Below are 19,351 nucleotides of genomic sequence, written 5' to 3' on the forward strand. Positions count from 1 at the left end.
GAAAGGGAGGGGCAGCAAGGCTCTGGGGGAGCCCAGAGGAACCCTTCCGGCTCCATAGAGGCCCCTCCCAACTGATCCCAGTCATACAGACTCCTGGGCTGCCCTTCCCTCAGCCCCCTTTTGCCCACATTTGATCTTCAGATGATACCACTAAGTTTCTACTCTGTTTTACTTTCAGCCAAGCCTTGATTAGATTCTCAGCTTTGCTCACCTCACTTTTGTATGGAAGGGAATCTGAATTCTGGGGAGGTACCCTATGTCATTCTTGTGTGTCGGTGACATTTATCAAGTGTGCTACCTTACTTCATCACCACTGAGTTGGCTTTTTCTGCACAACTTGGCATTGTTGCATGTAATAGACATGAAATGGTACTTGGACATATTTGGAGTGTTTCCCTATCCTCCCTTCAATCTATGCAGCGAACAGGATCATCCGGACGACCAACAACTGAAGAATGAACAAGAAGAACTTATCAAAGAAAGACTTGCTAAAGTATGATTTTTTTTTTTTTACATAATAGTTTTTTATTGTATAAGAAGTGCTTTTAGAGTTAGCATTTATGGTTATATATTGTAGAACCCATTTACTATTGGAATTTTTGTCTTTTCTGTATTCCCACTGTTAAGTTTGATATTACTGTCAGTATTTAGACATAGCTGAGAGTTAAGAGAGAATTTTGTCATCTTGCTCACATGGCAAGAAGCTACTGCTCCGCACACCCAGGCAGCTGGCCATTCGGAAGGACTGAGTGCCTGTTTGGGGTCTCGGCACAGTACATGAAATCTTATGCGTAGAAAGCCCCTTGCTGTGTGTGCAGCTGGGACTGTAGGAAGGATGTTGGTTTAATTGATTTTGTTACCATGAGGGAGAGTGGACTGGTTACTTTCAATCCATTTTTTTTAGCAATGTTAGGAACTTACGCCATCTTTTTCTTTCTTTTAATCATACAGAATAAGTTAGTTGAAGAAATGCTGAGAACGAAAGCAGAGTAAGTGCAGTTCTGTGAATCAAATTCTTGACCTTTTCTTTATTCTCTAAGGGAAGAAGTATTCGTTATATCCACAGGTAAGTAACTTCTTTCCTTCTGAAGTGACTTGTGAACATACTAGATGTTTACAGAATTGTTTTCCTAAATACCTCTTGCTAAAGGGGTCCTTGCAGGAAGCTATTCCAAAAAGACTCGAAAGAAACAAGTGCCAGGAAAGGCTTGGCTTCCCTGGAGGACGTTTTATAGTCGCTATGCCTGGTGAAGTCTTCGTGGCGGTGCACTGTCCGTGCACTTTCTCTTACTGCTTTCCCGCAGGCAGCTCACTTTGTTGTTTCATTCTGGACTGGGACAGCAGTTTGCATCAATAGTTCTGCTCCATTTTCTGTTTTTATTGACAGGAATGCGCAGTAAGTAAATGGCAGTGGAAGGAGTTTGGGTGGAGTTCTCTTAGTCGGCCATTAGAACTGCGTTCAGGTTAATGTGCCAAAAATTACATAGCGACATGGCATCAACATTTTCTTTTAAATGATCAGATGACAAAGACCAACCACCTTGTGAAAGATTTGTTACCCAGTCATTGAGTCATTTGCTTCATAGAATCAAAGCGGATGGATGTGGAACAGCTTGTTCTTCAGTATTTTCATCCGCATGGGAGCTGTTCAGGGACTGGCTTCCAGCCAGGTAGTTGGAGAGCCAGGACAGAAGTCTGGACTACTTACAGGAGCTATGACAGTCCAGCTGTATGATTGGTAGAATTGCAGCCATTTTAGACATAATACCCATTTGAGACCTTCTAGCAAAAAGATTAAAAGCTGTGTAAGTTGGCCTGTAATTTATTTCATAATCCCTTAACCAAAAGTCTCCGTGATACGTTATCCCTGGAACGGACAGGAGCCCACATTGTGAGCAAGTGAAGCACACTCCCCAAAATGGCACAGTTTTGTCAGCCCCAGACTCCTGCAGCGATTTTTGACATTGTGTCATCCAAATGTGTACGCGAGCCCCCAAGGATCGATCTGTGTCCCCTTGGCCAGACTTAGCAGTCGCAGTGAAATAGGTAGAGCCATGATTTGTGTCCCCTTGGCCAGACTTAGCAGTCGCAGTGAAATAGGTAGAGCCATGCTTAGCTTAGGCCAGGTCTTACCTAGTAACCTTTGAGAAACGGGCATGCTTCTTCTCCCTCTTCCCTTCCCCCCCCAGAAATGAGTTTTTATATGTGTGTGTTTGTGTTACTGATTTTTTAGAGAGAGGAAGGGAGAGAGAAACATCAATGTGAGAAACATCGATCAGCTGCCTCCTGTACGCCCCCTCCTGGGGATCGAGCCCACAACCTGGGCATGTGCCCTGACTGGGAATCGAACAGGGACCTCTCAGTCCGTGGGATGATGCTCAATCCACTGAGCCACACCAGCTGGGCAATACAATCAGTTTTTATAAAAAAGGCAGAAGCAGGAGTTTGGCTTTGGCTAGGCAGCTGTAGTGTCTGCCATGCCTCAGCCTTTTACCAAACTAAAGCATAGTACCTAAGACGTGTAGAACAGCTCCAGGTGAGCCGAGAGAACACCAGAGCCCCCACATGCAGTCCTTCGGAGGGTCCCTGGACTGTGGTCTGAAAACACTGCCCAATAGATTAATTGTTGTTCAGTAAAAGAGCAGACTGGTGCCCTGGCCGGTTTGGCTCAGTGGTTGGAGCATCGGCCTGTGGACCAGAGTGTCCCGGGTTTGGTTCCCGCTAAGGGGCACGTACAAAAAAAAAGAGCAGGCTGGCGTCATGGACATAGCACAGACATTGGCCTGGTGACCTTCCCATGCTGGCTGCCAGAGGCGGACTTGAGAGTAGTCCTGCTTTCAAACCAACACCCTGGGCTCGGGTGGAACACGTCTAATTCAAGTGCTGTTTTGTGATCGTGATTCTTTGGAATATCAGCAAGGGCTATTTATTGTTGTAGCCTAGATGAAGTCCAGAGTGCCCTCCAGAACAAAGAGACGGCCTGCCTGAGAATGACCAAGGAAGTCGAACGAACCAGAACTTTGGAGTCTAAAGCATTCCAAGAAAAGGAACAACTGAGATCAAAGCTGGAAGAATTATATGAAGAGAGAGAGAGGACATTCCAGGTGCATTTGTGTGTGTATTTTGTCCTGTACTTGGGCCGTGTGACTCAGTAGAGCCCATAAGAGTAAGACTGTCCGGGTGTCCCTGGTTCAGACCCGCTGGAGCACATGCACAGCTGTGTCTCTCTCCCTGCGTTCGCGGAAGGCAGGAAATCCCATTCCTTCCTAAAAATGAAGAGCAGCTCATGTTCTCCTCCCTGGGTTGATTACCTGCAGGAGATGGAAGTGTTGAGGAAGCAGGTGGAGTGTCTCGCTGAGGAAAATGGCAAGTTGCTAGGTCACCAAAACCCAAACCAGAAGATTCACTACGTGGTGCGGCTGCGGAGGGAGAACGTCCGGCTCGCCGAGGTAAACTGGAAACTGTTCTGGAGACACTCACCCTGTTTCTAAATGATTCTTTAATTAAAAATTAATTTAATTGTTGAATCACTTAACTGCTTCGTTAGGGAACTTCCTGAATTCAAAACAACTTAGTCATTGCTATTCTAAGGATAATTCACTTTTCATATGCATCACATTTCTGATAATGTTAAGTAGTTTACAAATTTAAAAACTAGTTTTAATTTGAAATATAAAGTTAATGAATGTCAAGAATAACTCTTCCTGTAAGAATTAGAGCCTTACTTTCTTTTCTTTTCCTTTTTTAAAAAATTACTTACCAGGAGACAGAAAAGTTACGTGCTGAAAATATATTTTTAAAAGAAATGAAAAAGAGTTTCTGATGACCATTCTGCACCTGTGCACATCGGTGGCAGTCAGCAATCTGCTGTGCACAGGACACCACCCATTGCGAGGCTGTAAGTCAACTGAATACTGGGGAAACGCTTAGCCTTTAACCAATAAAAGCCTGTAGTTGATGTGTAGGGCGGACGCCGGCCATGTCCTTGTTTTCCTTCGATACTGACCTGATCCCCCACGTCTTAGAGCAGAAGCCCCACAGTAGTCAGTGGCCCTAAAACTTGCCGTGAGGTCATGGCTGATGGTGCAGCATGTATAAAAAGCAAACTTTTTAATAGAGATTATTTTTGTATTCTTACTTGAAGTATTCTGATGAGCATTTTTATGACTGTAAACGTGGCCATTTTTCAAAATGTAATAAATCTTTTTCAAATAAACAGTCCAATAAAGTGATTCACATGGTTCATTCACTTGTGCAACATACACTTAATGAACACGTACTGTATGCCGGGCACTGGTCATCTGTGAACCACGCAAAATGCCCTGCCTTCAAGGGACTTCTGTGCATTAGCTCGTCGTGCCTTTTTTTTTTTTTTTTTATCCTCATTCGAGGACATTTTTCCATTTTTTGTACAGACAGAGTGGGAGGGAGAGAGAGGAAGAGAGAGATAGAGAGAAACATCGATGTGAAAGGGACACATTGAGTGGCTGCCATCCGCACGACCAACCAGGGCCGGGGACAAACTGCAACCGAGGTACGTGCCCTTAGCGGGAACCGAACCCGGGTCTCTCCGGACCGCAGGTGGACGCTCTAACCGCTGAGCCAAACCGGCCAGGGCTCGTTGTGCCTTTTGATCGCAAGTAATATTCTATTGCGTGGGCGTGCCACATTTTACTCACTCACCACGTGATGGACACTGAACTGTGTGCCGTTTGGGACTGTGATTAATACTATTGCTACAAATATTCAAGTGTACGTCTTGGTGTAGACATGTGTCTTACCTCTTGAGTAGAAACCCAGGAGTGGGATTGCTGGGTCACGTGGTTAACATGTGTTCAACCTTTTTTTTTTAAATGATGGAATCAAGAAAGATCTAAAAGTGCAGCTTCTGGAAGAACCATTTGTTCTTGCCGGTCTTGTACCTCTCTTCGAACTTGACCTTGGCCTCCCGTCTGGCTTTGCGTTTCAGAGCAGGGTCTCTAAAGATGTCCTTGTTGATGACAGTTTTGTCCACGGGGATACCTTCTGGGCATGAGGTGATTGTAGTTATAAACTTTCACAAAAGACTTGATCTTTGACCTCTTGGCAATTTTCTTCTTGTCCATGGCAGCTGTCACTTTGCAGGGGTAGCAGTCAATTCCAGCCACCAGCGCATGGCTGTAGGAGCGGTCTGAGGTGCCATCATCAGTGTTCTTGACGATGACCGCTTTGCGTCCAGAGTAGCATCCGGCCAGGACCAGCACCACCTTCCCGGGTTTCATAAACTTGCCCATTTCTATGGTAGCCACCCGGGCCTAGACCAGAAGGCAACATGTGTTTAACTTTTTAAGACATTGCCTGCTTTCCAAATGTTCTCACCAGCGGATTGCTCCAGTTTCTCCACATCTACACCAGTACTTGTTATTTGGGTTTTTTACTATTACCATCCTAATGGTTGTGTACTGGTATACCACTTACAGTTTCCTAATAACTTATGATATTGAACACTTTTACATATTATGGAAATACAACTCAACAATAAAAAAAATAGACTGATACATGCTACAATATGGATAAACCTAAAAAAAGTGCTAAGTGAAAAGCCAGACTTAAAAGACCACAGTCAGGCCCTGGCTGGTGTGCATGTGGGAGGCAACCGATGGATGTATCGCTCACATTGATGTCTCTTCCAGCCGCCCCCTCCACTCTCAAAATCAGTGGAAAAAATGTCCTCTGGTGAGAATTAACAAAAGAAGAGAGACCACAGTCTGTACTGATTCCATATAAGTGAAATGTCCAGAAAAGGCAAAATACTAGAAATAGAAAGAATTGCTGGTTGCTGGGCTGGGCTGGGAGTAGAAATGACCATATGGGCACAAGGGAATTTTTTGATGTGGAAATGTTTTAAAACTGGTTTGTGGTGGTGGTTGCACAACTCTATACATTTTCTAAAAATTAAACTACATTAAAAATGCATTAATTTCTGCCCTGGCTGATTTCTCAATGTTTAGAGTGTTGAACCATGGACCAGAGGGTTGTAGGTTTGATTCCCGGTCAAGGGCATGTACCTGGGTTGCAAATTTCATCCCCAACCTTGGTTGGAGTTGTGCGGGAGGCAACCAGTTGATGTGTCTCACATCAGTGTTTCTTTCTCTCTCCCTTCTATCCTACTGTATCTAAAAATCAGTGGAAAAATATCCTCGACCCGGCTGGTGTCGTTCAGTGGTTGAGCTTCAACCCATGTACCAAGAAGTCATGGGTTCAATTCCTGGTCAAGGACACAGGCCCAGGTTGTGGGCCAAATCCCCATTGAGGGTCATGCAGGAGGCAGTGTATCCATGTTCTTTCATCCATGTTTCTGTCTCTCTCTCTCCCTTCATCTTTCTCTAAAGTCAAGAAAGACAAGAGAAATATCCTCAGGTACGGATTCACCCTAAAAAGAAGGAGGGAAGGGGAGGGATTAATTTCTTTCCTGCTTGAAGCCAAGAACCCACAGTGGGTCTTGGACCTTCATTCAGGTCCCGGAATGCCTGCATCAGCATAGTGCCTCTCTGAGCTTCAGTTTCCTTAACTGCAAAATGGGACAGGTTGTACCACACAGGAGTTACCAGGTTTATCCATACCTTTATCTGAGCCACAAAACCACCCTGTCAGAGATGGTGGCAAGGAGGGACTTCCACAAAAACTTCACATGGATAAAATTTTAAAAAAGAATACTGAACAGTATGTTCTCTGTGAATCATGTTTTTTAAAAGTCATATATATATGTTTATATATATATAAAAGTTTATATATATAAACTTTTAAAACGTATGCTACATGTAAAACTACATATGCATAGAAAAAGTATTCTATAATCATGATTTTCCTGAAGAGTGGACATAGCCCTTCAAACATTTTCAAAAGCACTTTTTTTCCAAAGAAATATACTGCTTCTTACACGAAAACCTTTTAAACGTCTTTAAGTGCACAGGAAATCAGGAGTAACATTACTCCCGATTATCTTGATCATCCGAGTGGAGTGGTTATGAATGCCATCTTTTCTAACTTCCTGCAGTGAGCGGGTGTCTTCCTGGGCCTTTTGCTGGACCTGGAGCCCTCACGGGGGCCGCCTTCTTGCTGAGTCTGGAGGTCTCCAGCGCCCTCTGCCGAAGCATCTCCATTTGGCACTTTTCAATTTGGAAGGTGCAGGTGAATCCCCTGGGCGTCCTGTCAAATGCAATTTTGATTCAATGAGCGTGGGTGGGGCCTGGGGTTCGGCATTTTTATCATGCCAGGGGAAGCCATGCGCGACGCGCCAAGTGGCAAGGACTGAAACTGCTGGGCTGCGAATTCTACCACGGCAACCACGGTCCTGAGTCCCGGCCTCAGACTCCGGCCGGCCGCTCCCGAGCAACCTAACGTAACGCGGAGGCGCCCCGTCGCCGGAGGCCGCAGGGGGCTGGACCGCTGGGGCCCCGCCCCGCCCCACTTTGCCCCGCCCCGCCCCACTTTGCCCCGCCCCTGGCGGCTCGGCCGGGGCCTCGCGGGACCCGACTCGGCCTGCCCGCTCACGTGAGAACGGCGTCACGTGACTCACCGTCCAATCGCGGCGCGCGCTGGGCCTCGGGGGCCGGCGCGGCGGGCGCCATGGCCGCGGGCACCGTGCCCGCCCACCCTGACTCTCCCGCGGGGTTGCCCCCGCACCTCCTGGCCGGCGCGATGCGGCGCCGCTTCTGGGGCGTGTTCAACTGCCTGTGTGCCGGCGCCTTCGGGTCCCTGGCCGCCGCCTCCGCCAAGCTGGCCTTCGGCAGCGAGGTCGAGCCCGGGAGCTGCCGCGGCGGGCGGGCGGGCGGAGGGGCGCTGCGGGGTCCGGGCGGGGCGGGCTGGGGTGCAGGGCGCCGTCTCGTTTGGTCGGGGCCCCGGGGCAGAGCACCCCTCGACTCCACCACGTTTAGCGCCCGGTCTAGGCGGGAGAGTTGTCGGGGACTCAAGTCCGCCTCCATCGGGCCAGTTCGCGCCCGGGGCGGACGCACACCTACACCTCCTCTCCCCCTCTCGCCGTAAGCCCTTTGTCCCTGAACATGTCTCCCGCGTGACTCAAGGTGAGAAGCCTGTGGCCCATCCCGCTACTCCGTGAGTAACAGGTGTTTTGACCGGTCGGCCCTGCTGCCAGAACGCTTTGGAGTCTAAGAAACGTTCTGGACATTCCCCTGATGTCGAGAACTTTAAACTGCCTCTCTGCGTCTGCTGATGTGTGTCCTGCCTCGCCCATCCCGAGCTGGACAGCGGACAGTCTGAGTCTTTAGATTTAAGCCTATTTAGGGTTAATAGAGTGGGAGCTCCATGCTTGAGGTTAGTGTCCTGTTGGGTGTAACTCTTGGAGTAAATGGTCCAAAATAAGATGAGTGACTCTATGAGACATAAGGTTTTCTGGTGTTTTCAGTGGTACACCAGGCCTCCACCACCTTTTATATGGGCAGGCTGCCCCTGGCACATACAGTGCTTTTGTGTAAATTATACAAAGATGCCCCTTCCTCAAGACACTGTATTCAGCTGCTGGAAAACTGTTAGGAGAAATGGGCACAACTCCCCCAGAAGCAGCACTGTCTGCAGGTGGGTTGCTGCCTCCAAACCAAGCAAGGGGATTTACATATCCTTAGTGCAGAAGGCATCAAAAGATTCCCTCCTCTCTGTTGCCTTTAAGACAAAAATAGAGACAAGAGACTGCAAGTTCTTCAGGTGATGTCCAGTATCACCAGTCAAATAGTCTCGGGTGGTTTTCCCTGCGCAGGACTGTGTCCTGGTTAAGAACGTGGAGCCAGACAACTGGGCAAGTTACTTAATGCCTCGGGTTGTTTATCTGTAAAATGAAGTAAAGGACTAAATGAGAATGCACTTAAAATACTTAGCACAGGGCCTGGCACAGTAAAAGCTCAAGAATGCCCCGTGGGACCAACCTGAGTGGGATGTAGCCTGCACAGAATGGGAGAGACGTGGCTCATTCATGCTTTACCTGATCCCGGCAGTGAGGACTCTGCCCCTGGTGCACTTGTACCACAGACCACATAAAAACTACGTGGCCCTTGAGAACTGAACTTTCAGCTCTGGTCACTGGTGCTCAGTAGAAAATACTGGTCATGGGTTAGCATCTTTCTTTTGCCCCAGGTCTCATGGCCAGTAAGATGGTCAAATGAGTGTCATCTCTGAGTTTGTTTCCACTGTAAAACGGATGTGCTGCCCACTGAGGGCTACGTGAAGTCCTGGCAGGAAAGCTCAGGATCCCCGGGGCTGGGGGGTGTCTCAGGAGGGGCCTGGCTGCCGGGAACTACGGCCCCAGGTGCACTTGGAGGGGCGCTGCTGGGCGCACGTCTGGGCTGGGCATGACTGCAGTGGTGCCTTCTCCTGCAGGTGAACATAGGCTTCTGCATCTTGGGCGTCATCACGATGGCAACCACCAATTCTCTGATGTGGACGTTCTTTAGCCGGGGCCTCAGCTTCTCCATGTCTTCAGCCATTGCATCTGTCACAGTGACTTTTTCAAATATCCTCAGCTCGGTGAGTAGCCTAAGTATGGTTCCTCTGTCCCAAACTTGGGTTCTGGGTGGGTTATCCTTGGGCAGCCCCTGCTTTCCAGATAGGAGAAAGGTCAGGAACTGAAGCAGAGGTTGGGCTTGGCTTGACCCCTGATGGCTGTTCCTCTCATCACTCAAACTGAGGACTTCTCAAGTTCACGGGGAATGATGAAGTCCAATGGCAAAGCCAACCGCTTGCTGTTCGTGCCAGCCGCGGCCCTCGTTCTGGTCTCTGCACAGCCCTCTGTCTCCTAGGGGCCTGTACCCGCCGGCACGGGATACGAGGGCCTAGGTTCCTCCCTCTGGTGGCCTGAGGTCGGCCAGATGGGCTGAGCTCAGTCAGTCCTGCAGTCAAGGAAGGGAGGACATGATAGGGCAGCTCAGGTCAGCAGACACAGAGACCAGCTGCACGCTGGCCTGGCTGCGGCCTTTGCTGGTCCTGTGCACTTTGCTGGGGTCCGATGCTGAGGAAAGCACCCCCCCCCCCACCTCTGCAGGTGAGACCAAAATGAGTAGCTAGAGTGACTTGACAGCAGGGTTTCAAGCCCAGACTTGTGGCCCGGACCATTCCTCCTGCCCTGGGAGGGCCGTCAGCCGCAGGGGAGTAGGTTGTGCCCGGCTGCTGCGTCCAGACCCTGCAGGCTCGGGCCTCACCGCTGTCTGTCCTGCAGGCCTTCCTGGGGTTTGTGCTGTATGGAGAGTGCCAGGAGGTGTTGTGGTGGGGAGGGGTGTTCCTCATCCTCTGCGGACTCGTCCTGACCCACGGGAGGGCCCTTCCACACAAGCAGCAGTAGCATCGGTTGGCCAGGTGGACCAGCTGGAAAGACAACGGTGGCAGCTGAGGCTCGGCTGGCGTGTGCGGACTACTTCCCAGGGTGATCTGGGGTGCAGCTTCCGACTGTCGACCACAGGAGATGCTGCCAAGGGCTTCTGCCCGAGCAGCCTTGCGGGTGGCCGCTCCGGCTTCTGTCGGGAACCGCAGCGCGGCAGGGTTCTGCCTGAAGCAACCTGAGCCATCTGCACAGTGTTCTTCATTCTCCCTGCTGGCCCAGCGGGGGCCTTGGCAGGAGCCAGAGCCCCTGGGGCTGGCGGCCTCAGGTGCGGACTTGGCCCACGCTGTAATCGTAGCCCTGTGGCCTAACGGGCCAGTCACGTAAACGGCGTAGGTGGGCTGACGCTTCCTGCTGCGGTATCGGGCCACGCCGTGCTTCTGTGTTACGGCAAGAGAAGGAAGACTGGATCAATCCTTTTTTATGGGTAAAACTACCAGGTGTGGAATCCTAATTTGTCCCTACATTTCTTTCTCTTTCCTAACTTTCTGGAGTCCGAGGGAGCAGCCCGGGTGAGCTGCGGATCCTGAGTGGAGTTGATACCCGCCCCTTGCCAAGCCCAGCGCAGGGTTCCTTCCTGAGCTCCCCCAGGCTGACGCTCTTCAGATTCAGGAGGGTCTGTCCGTTCTCTTGGTACTCACCCAGAAAAGCCTGACCTCACTTTGGGGACCTAGTTTTATTTTACTTGCTAGGGAAAAAGCTGGCCTAACCCTAGCCAGTTTGACTCAGCAGTTAGAGCATCGGCCTGCGGTCCAGAGAGACCCGGGTTCTGTTCCCACTAAGGGCATGTATCTCGGGTTGAAGTTTGTCCCCGGCCCTGGTTGGGTGGCAGCCACTCGATGTATCTCTTTCACATCGATGTGTCTCTCTCTTCCTCTCTCTCCCTCCCACTCTATCTGAACAAAGAAACAAACAAAAAAAGCAGCCCTGGCCAGTTTGGCTCAGCGGTTGGAGTGTCGGCCTGCGGACCAGAGAGTCCCGGGTTTGGTCCCTGCTAGGGTCACATACCAACAAAAAGAAAGAAACAAGCTGGCCCAGAGGTTGCTCTCATCCCCACAGAGGGGCCCTCTGTCCTTTGGTCGTCGTCCCAGGTCTCTCTGGCGGGTGTCTTGCACCATGAGAATGGAGCTCCTCGCTCAGTGTCTGTGCTGCCCCCACACCCGCGCACACCTTTCAGTGACGCCCACCTGCTGCAGCTCCCAGGGCTCCCCAGTGTCTGGCCCCGACTGTTGGCCCCAAGGCCTTCCAGCCTTCCCTGCGAGAGAAAGGGACTTGGGGCCAGTCGGCCGGCGGAGGGAGGGTCACAGCCAGGCCTGTCCCTCCTCATTGCCCTCCTGCCTCCTTGCCCAGCTGGCAGGTGGGCCTCCCGGTCTTCCTGGCTCCTGCTGCCTGAGGTCTGGCCCTGCCCACCTCTCCCCAGCTTCTCTCCTGCGGCCTCCTTAACACTCCCAGGAGGGGGCCCGGGCGCCCCAGTGCAGAAGTCAGGGAGTGGGGGGAAGCAGCGGTGACGTAGGGTAACCAGGCACGTGGTATCCTAGGAGCATCTTTAGAAGGCAGTGACCACCCAGCCGATGCCCAGGGTCCGTGAGGGAAGAGGCAGAAGCGGCCACTGGACTAGGAAAGAACTTCGGCAAGAGCAGCTCTGAGGGGCGGGGGCAGGGGCCTGAGAGGTCAGACTCATGAGGGAAGTGGGTCACCTCCATTGATGCGGGAAGAATTCAACACCCTTCCACGGTGAAAACACCCAACAGACTAGGAATAGAAGGAAACTGTTGATGTGATAAAGGCCGTATGTGAAAACGCACAGCGAGCATCATTCCCGGTGTGAAAGGCTAGAGGCTCCCCCTAAAAGAGCAAAGCAGGGCTGCCCGCTCTGCCCGCGTCTGCTCAGCACCGCGCTCTGCTCCGTGGCCCTGGTGTGCAGGCGGGGCAGAGGCGGGAAAGGAGGAGGTGACTTCCTGTGCGAAGGTGACATGATCTTACATGTAGGAAACTAGCTTTCAGGAGGTGGCTGCCCCTTTTCAGAAGCCTCAGGCAGGACGGGGGAAGGAGACCCCGCATGCAGCAGCCCCCTCCCTTCAGAGGGTCCTGTCGTCATCCTGGGAGGAGGTGTCTGAGCCTCCTGCAGCCTGCCGTGTTCTGCCCTGAGACTGGGTCAGATGATCAATATGTTGTTTTTAATCCTCACCTGAGGATATTTTTTCCATTGATTTTTAGAGAGGGGGGCGGACATTGACGTGAGAGAGACACATCAGTCAGTTGCCTCCCGCACATGCCCTGACGGGTGGGGATCAAACCTGCGACCCTCTGGTGGGTGGGCTGACACTCGAACCACCGAGCCACACCGTCCAGGGCTGCTTCAAGATGGCCGGTCCCCTGGGTCATTGTTTTCTTTCAGCAAATGAGCTTCTTAGCATCTTATGCTGGGTCAGGTGGGCACTTGGAGAGCCATCGAATCCTCCGAACTTCCCAGGTCCAGGGGCTCCCCCTCCAAGGGGTTGAGGGGTCAGGCTTCTTTATTTGGGACCCTGTTCAGGACACCTAGCCCTTCCCCAAAGGCTGGATCCCCCCTGTACCCCTGGCGGAGGCAGCTCTGTGGGTTGGATGAAGGTGGTTCTGTGTGTAATTCACATGACATTCAGGGCGGTGGGCTGGGCTCTAAATGAAAAAGCCTTCGATCCTGGTGCTGCCCCAGTGCCCACCCTCCACCATACAGGTTCTCAGTAAATGCCCACTGCAGACACCACCAGGAGATGACCCAGAGGGCAGGGTTTGGCTAGTGACTCCTCCCATGCAGCTGGCGCCTGTGTGACATTTGTCTGCCACACGGGAAATGGTAGAGACATGGAGGAAGGAGGCTGCAAGGTGACCATGAGGAAGGACGCCCAGGGGTCTGGGTTGGGGTCTCCTGCTGAAGGTGGGAGACTAGCCACCGAGGTTGGGCAAAGAGCTGTTTATTTAGAGAAAAGCAGAGTTCGTGCGGCCCCCTCCCAGGAGGCCCCTCCCGGTTTGGACATCAGCTGCGATGCTTTGTCTGAGGCCACACAGGATGTTACGCTGTTGACAGCGACCACGGGGAGAAGGCCGTGTCGCTGGTGTGCCGACAGGAGGCTCAGGATGAACGGGGTCTGCTGTGGGGGGCCTGGCGTGGAGGTGGGCCCAGCGAGGACAGAGGGGCGGGGCTGACTGCAGGGGCTTTGGGGCTGCTGGGAGCTCTGCCCGCAGGCCCGCTGGCCCCGAGGGGCACTTCCGGCCCCTGGCGCAGGGACGTGTCTCGGCCCTGGGGCTTAGCACACACCTCTGACCTCAGCAAGCCCTTGTCCCTTATTCTAAACTCGAGCCCTGTGCGCCTGCCTGGTGTGGAGTCTTTGGTACACAGTCCACCACGCTGCCCCCTGGGCTGCCTCCACGGTCAGAGGAAGCTCTGCCGACGTGGGGAGCCGCTGCACCCTGCCCTGCAGCACGCCAGCGGCCCGAGCTGGCCAGGGCTCCTTAGTCGTCACTGATAAATATTAAAGCTGATAGGGACCAAGAAGTAGGCCTGCAGCCTGGCTGGGAGCCTGTGCCTCTGGTTGCTCTGCCGTCACCCTCCTGCAGTCACCCGTGAGCCAGCCGAGCGGGATCAGGACTCAGGAGCTGTGCGAAGCCAGCCCCTCCGTTACCCCGAGCCTGGGGAGTCATCGGGTAGGCAGGCCCTCTGACAGGACGTCTACCCTCCATGCAAGGACCAGGGATGCTGTCCAAGAACCAGGCCCTGCCAGGCCCTCCCCTCTCCCACGGTCCCACCACCTCTTCCTAAGTGTCATGGCTGCACCTGCAAACGCTGACCTACCCCGCTGGACCAGGCGACAGGCCCGTCCGGATCAGGACTCCTGTGCTCCTGCCTGGAGCTGGGAGGGGCCCTGACACAGACAGTGCGGGGCAGTGCCCGGGCCCTCCGCCCATCCAGGTGCCAGCTGACGCAGGCAGTGTGCCAAAGAGAACAGAGGCCTAGGCCGGGAGGGGGCGGGGAACCCACTCTTGTTCCAAACAGGGACCCAAACTCCTCTGTGCAGAAGATACTTCTCCAGCAACCACTGAGATGGGGTCCCTTCGGGCTTCAAATGGGGTGACCAGGGCCCAGGCCTCCTGGTGGAGTAAGTGTGTGTCTGTCTGCTGGTTCATCGACGCGCAGCCCTGCCCACCTCCCCCTTTCAGAGACGAGGGGCACAACCTTGGGAGAAGGGCCTAGAACACACAGGCCAGATTCCTGGCAGTTCTGCCCTGGGGGTTGGTTGTTAGACCCCCTCCAGGAGGGAGGGAAAAATGAGGTTCACCTGGGGGAGGTCAGGGAGGCCCAGGAGCTCTGAAAAGGCTCCTCCCCACCCCACCTGTGAATGGCCAGCTGGCAGCCAGAAGACGGGACTCCGTGCAGATCCTAGTATCCATGCGACAGGAAGGCAGTTTGAGGTTACTGCCCAAAGCCAGGCTTTCTGCCCCGGGCACGTCCTGCATGGGGCTGTGTACCCGCGTCGGGCCCAGCTACCTTGCACACATTTCTTCTAATTCAGCCAGACGGGGAGCCCTCTCCAGGGAGTGGCCGGGATCCCCATGTCAGTGTCCGCCCCAGGTCCCAGGGCCCTCTGTCCTTCCATCATAACCCAGGGCCTGAGTTCTCAAGCCAGAAGGCAGGGCCACCCTTTCCAAGAGAAGACAGACGTCCCAAGAAATGCCAAAGGCCAGTTCTTTGCCTCCCCCGGGCTGCCGGTGCAGAGCTCCTTTGCTGGCAAGCCCGTCGGGACCTCTTCTCCTCTGTCCCCCTGGTCCCCCGCCCCCAGACCTGCCCCAGCACGGGGAGAGGAAGGAGGGGTGCAGGCTGCGTCCTCCCGTGAGCCCTGCAGCCACAAGGCAGGGTGACCGCGTCTCGTCTGGCCCTCCCCACGCAGCATCACTCGTCGGTCACCTCCACAGAGTCCTCGTCCTTCCTCTCCGCCGACTGCTCCACCGTTTCCGTGTTGTCTGATATGGTTGTCACCTGCCGCACCCAGTCCCTGTCACTGAGAGCCTTTGGGTGACACGGACCGGAGAAGGGGTTGAACCAGTTCAGAGAGAAGTCCCCACCAAAGGTCTCTTTGACCATCTTCCAGCTGCCCGGGTGCACCCTGGGCTGCTGCTTTCGTTTGAGACGCTCAATGCCCTGGAGAGACAATGGATAAAGAGGGTCAGCATGGGGCAGGTGGTGCACCCCAGCCCTGGCACAGCAGAGCACGGAGGCCCCTCAGAGGGCTGACGGGGTGCAGTCGAGTGCGGGGTGGAGGGTCACAGCAAGCAGGGCCTTCACGGGACCAGAGCTGCGCTTCCCACCCCCACCCAGCTCACCCCCTCCTCCCACAGGTGCAAGGATTGCCCAGCCTGGCTTAGTAGGGCCAGCTGTGCACAGGGGCCAGGCTGCCGATTGGCCAAGAACATACAGGCCTCTCCCGTGTGAGCTGGGCCACGTGTCCTGAGTCCATTAAAAAGGTGACCCCTCCCTAAGGATTCTGGGCCACTCCTACAGTAGGTGCAGCGAGCAGCAAACTTAGCACGGAGGAAGGTGAAGGGGAGAGTGTGGGGTACAAACATGGGAGCTGAGGAAGCAGATGTGCCCACACCAGCGACAGCATGCAGCAGGCAGCCAGGGGGCACGGCACTGGGCAGGCAGATGCGGCGCGGGCCTGCTCATGCAGTGGCCACACCCTGCGGCCTCTCCCACGCTGCCCACTCACCTGCCTCTGGGCGGAAGCTGCGACTCAGCCACTGGGCCGCAGAAAGAGGGTGTTGAGTAAAGAGAGAAGCCACCAAGAGTTAAAGGCGCAGCCAGGCCAGCTCCGAAGGCCCACAACACTCTCCACGGAGGTTTCCCCCACAGTGCCTTCTCCACCTCTTCTGGAAGCCAAGGGAATGGGCTGCGGGTCTGTCAGGCGTGGGTGCTGCGCCCTCCCACCTGGGAACGCTCTCCGAGTACCTCGCTCTAGGTTTCCTCTCCTTTCCCACACACGACCCTACCCAGCTGGTCTAGTCCTTTCTGTCTCCTGGAGGAGAAACTGAGGCGCGCACGCAGACAGATCTGACCACACTCAGGGCCGGGTCTCCAGCACTTTCTTCCCACACCATCTCAGAGATTTAAGTTTCTTGGCTTTTGAAAAAATTGTGGGTTGAAGAATCTGACTTCAAAGTATCTCCTCAAAGATACTCAATTACAAAGAGCAAAGCCATAACTTGACAGTAGAGAAGCGTCAGGTGGACAGTCTACAGGAAACGAGGCTCTCGAGCTCCAGAAGTTTGCAAGTCAAATGAGGGTGTCCTAGAACCAGGAGGGGGTGGCTGCACGTCACAGAAGGACTAAATGGCAGGGTTGCACTTTCGAATGGTTAAATTTATGTTGTGTGAATTTCACCTAAAAACAAACACAACCTGTCAAGTTCAGGAAAGACTGAAGGACTGAGAACTCTCGTGGGCTGGCATAGAGCCATGACCAAGGACGCCACGTGGCATTCTGGGACAGAATTATCAGTGGGACAACTGGAGAAACCGGAATAAAGTATGTAGCTTAGTTAATAGTATAGCCACACATTTCCAGGTTGTTGTATCTGTTTTATAAAATTTTACAAGGAAATTTTTACATGATTGGAGGGTATATAGGAGCTCTTTGTTCTATTTTAACCACTTTTTTTGTAAGTCTGAAATTATTTCCAAATAAAAGTTAAAATATGAGCCAAAGATTTATGCAGTGCACTCTTGGACACGATTATAATAATGAGACATTGGAAACAATCGCAGTATCTAATTATGATGGCTATGTAATTTATTCTGTAAAGCAGAACACTATGCAGTTATTAAAAACGGGCCTGTTGACAGTCTCAGCCTCCCGTGGGCCGTGCACCCAGGACCACGCGCCCTCATGGGCTGGCCCCGCCCATCTCCCCTGCTGAGTGGCAGTGGCCATGGCCACCTGAGGTGACTTGCTTTGGGGACTCTGCATTCCTTTTCTGGGTGACTCAGTTTCAAGTTTTGTGTGGACTTAAATCTGTCCTGAAGGCAAAGTTCTTAAGCTGGGAGTGTGCAGAGGCAGCAGCCAAACCACTTCGGGCTCAGGGGAACCTGAGCGGCTGATGCCTGGGAGGGGCAAGGCCCAAACAGCACCTCCTGCAGGCCATGGCCTGCAGGTGTCATTGGTCTGAGGGACACATGAGCTGTGATCTGTGAACTAACCCAATGCTCCAAAGTGAACGTCCCAGGACCAAGGCTCGAAGGGAGACTCAAGCTCGTGCTCTGGTGGCACTCAGCTAAGCCCCACGGAGCGAGAGCGCTGGTCCCCTGCTCCCTCGGGTGGAAGTCACGCTGCAGCCCTCACCCGGCTCCTCACAGAGGCCAGAGAGCACTCTCCGGCGGGGTGTCACACCAGCAGATCCTCCCCCCGCTTCACGGAGCAGCACTTGTCCTATAACATGTAATGCGTTACTTTTTACTTCTTTACAAAAATGCTGTTGCAAACCAATAAACTGACGTCACAAATCACAAACGCTGTGACCTGGTTTGACAGGTGCAGCTCTAACTAACTGCTAACATTTACTAAAGCCATCGATGCGTCAGACACGGTCCTGACACACCTTCATTACCCTCATTTAATCCGCACAGTGGCCTTGTGACGGGGATTATCATCCTGATTTTACAGAAAAGTGTGAGGCGGAAGTTACTGCCCGAGGTCACACAGGCTGTAAGTCCCAGCTGGGTCTGAACCACAGACTGAGCCCAGGGCCCCAGCTGCAGGAGTGCGGGCACCTCTGGCCACGCCAGAGCACGTGCCTGCCCGGGGCTGTGCGAACACCCTCTGCAAGGCTCTTCCCATTCCTTGGATCAGCTCTACCGGCTCCAGTGCGCGCAGAGGAAGAGGGATCCCGGCCACTCTGCTTTGCTGGAGGAAGCACACTGCTCAGATCATCAGGGAGAGGGCGGGGAAATGAAATTTTCATTTTGAGAGAGTAGACCGGCCAGTGGCTTGCGTCTGTTTTGCTGTGAATTCCTTGTCTTCAATGGGGTGATGCTTAGCTCAGACATTTATTTAAGACATGAGAAAAAGCCCTGTGGGAGCGAGGTCCCCAGATGGAAACCCAAGGCCAGAAGCGTGCAGGCTCCGGCTCGGCTCTGCCACTCACCACGTGGAGCCGCCCCTGCACCTGGAGGGACCCAGCTCTGTCCTTTCCCCTTGCCCTTCAGACGCTCCTTCACCCAAAGTGCCCCTTGGTCTGGAAACCCGATGAGCTGGCAGCACTGCTGGCTGCGGAGGGGGCTCCCAGTGGGCACAGCCGCTCAGCACCAGAGCCCTGCAGCACAGGGCCACCAGCAGGGCGACCCCGAACACCCCAGTGGATTCTCAGACTTGAGCGTGTGTCAGAATCATGGCAGGGCTGTTGAAATCAGATTGCTGGCCCCATCCCGAGGCGGGGCTCGAGAACGTACATTTCTAGCAAGTTCCCAAGTGGTGCTGACACTGCGGGTCCGCGTGCCACTTGGGAGGCACAGCCACTGTAGGTTCTCGGGAGGGGTTCTAGCGCGATCCTCCTGTTCACATGTCTTTGGCATTTGAAGGCCCCTTCTAGGTTGGGCGGCACCCAACTCCCTCTGCTGGCTGCCTCCCCCTTGAGGCTGATGCACTGTAAGTTGAAAGACCTGAAAACCCATTAGCCCAACCAGCCTCCCATGGTCTGGGGTTTGTGTGATGGTCATCTCACACAGGTGGTCAACAGATCTTTCTTAATTGACTTCATCTGGAAGATTCCCGCATCAGGAAGGCGGATTTTAACTTTCTAAGCAGTCTAGCCAGAATCAGCAAAAGCTGGTATCAAGGTGTCTCCCTTTGGATTACTCCAAGAAAATGCTAGGAGATGAGTGCTTATGACTACAGGGAGACGTGGCACAGGCACTGCACCGGCTCCCTTCGCACGGCCACCAAGCCCACGCACGCCTGCA

At 53.3% G+C, this 19,351-nt stretch overlaps 3 protein-coding genes and 1 pseudogene across 10 annotated transcripts in view; 2 read left to right on the forward strand and 2 right to left on the reverse strand.

Annotated features, from left to right (window-relative positions):
- The window catches only part of KIF15 (kinesin family member 15), a 55,558-nt gene extending 50,429 nt beyond the window's left edge, over nucleotides 1–5,129 (forward strand). For 3 of the 4 annotated variants that reach the window (XM_036266546.1, XM_036266548.1, XM_036266550.1), the window contains 6 exons: nucleotides 421–493; nucleotides 952–989; nucleotides 2,939–3,104; nucleotides 3,318–3,449; nucleotides 3,764–3,898; nucleotides 5,111–5,129. In XM_036266546.1, coding sequence (XP_036122439.1) covers nucleotides 421–493; nucleotides 952–989; nucleotides 2,939–3,104; nucleotides 3,318–3,449; nucleotides 3,764–3,823 — 469 coding nt within the window. In that variant the 3' untranslated portion in view covers nucleotides 3,824–3,898; nucleotides 5,111–5,129. The remainder of the gene's footprint in view (nucleotides 1–420; nucleotides 494–951; nucleotides 990–2,938; nucleotides 3,105–3,317; nucleotides 3,450–3,763; nucleotides 3,899–5,110) is intronic. The other variant, XM_036266547.1, reaches the window with a different exon arrangement.
- Nucleotides 4,874–5,273, reverse strand: LOC118633073 (annotated as a pseudogene).
- A 2,335-nt stretch (nucleotides 5,274–7,608) lies between these two features.
- Nucleotides 7,609–10,817, forward strand: TMEM42 (transmembrane protein 42). The gene is made up of 3 exons (XM_036266868.1): nucleotides 7,609–7,776; nucleotides 9,370–9,516; nucleotides 10,205–10,817. Exons 1-3 carry the CDS (start codon nucleotides 7,609–7,611, stop codon nucleotides 10,325–10,327), a joined length of 438 nt encoding a protein of 145 aa, XP_036122761.1. The 3' UTR covers nucleotides 10,328–10,817.
- Nucleotides 10,818–13,652: 2,835 nt separating this feature from the next.
- The window catches only part of ZDHHC3 (zinc finger DHHC-type palmitoyltransferase 3), a 44,409-nt gene continuing 38,710 nt past the window's right edge, over nucleotides 13,653–19,351 (reverse strand). For all 5 annotated transcript variants that reach the window (XM_036266695.1, XM_036266696.1, XM_036266694.1 and 2 more), the window contains exon 7: nucleotides 13,653–15,539. In XM_036266695.1, the coding sequence (XP_036122588.1) occupies nucleotides 15,291–15,539 (249 nt within the window). In that variant the 3' untranslated portion in view covers nucleotides 13,653–15,290. The remainder of the gene's footprint in view (nucleotides 15,540–19,351) is intronic.

This window comes from Molossus molossus, unplaced genomic scaffold, assembly GCF_014108415.1.
Source record: "Molossus molossus isolate mMolMol1 unplaced genomic scaffold, mMolMol1.p scaffold_m16_p_18, whole genome shotgun sequence".
Classification (NCBI taxonomy): domain Eukaryota; kingdom Metazoa; phylum Chordata; class Mammalia; order Chiroptera; family Molossidae; genus Molossus; species Molossus molossus.

What these genes read in the sequence shown, in the direction of transcription:
- TMEM42 (XM_036266868.1), top strand. Translation starts at nt 7,609, where the DNA reads ATGGCCGCGGGCACCGTGCCCGCCCACCCTGACTCTCCCGCGGGGTTG. An exon ending in AGCTGGCCTTCGGCAGCGAG is followed by an intron (nt 7,777 to 9,369) that starts GTCGAGCCCGGG and finishes CTTCTCCTGCAG; the next exon opens with GTGAACATAGGCTTCTGCAT. An exon ending in TTTCAAATATCCTCAGCTCG is followed by an intron (nt 9,517 to 10,204) that starts GTGAGTAGCCTA and finishes TCTGTCCTGCAG; the next exon opens with GCCTTCCTGGGGTTTGTGCT.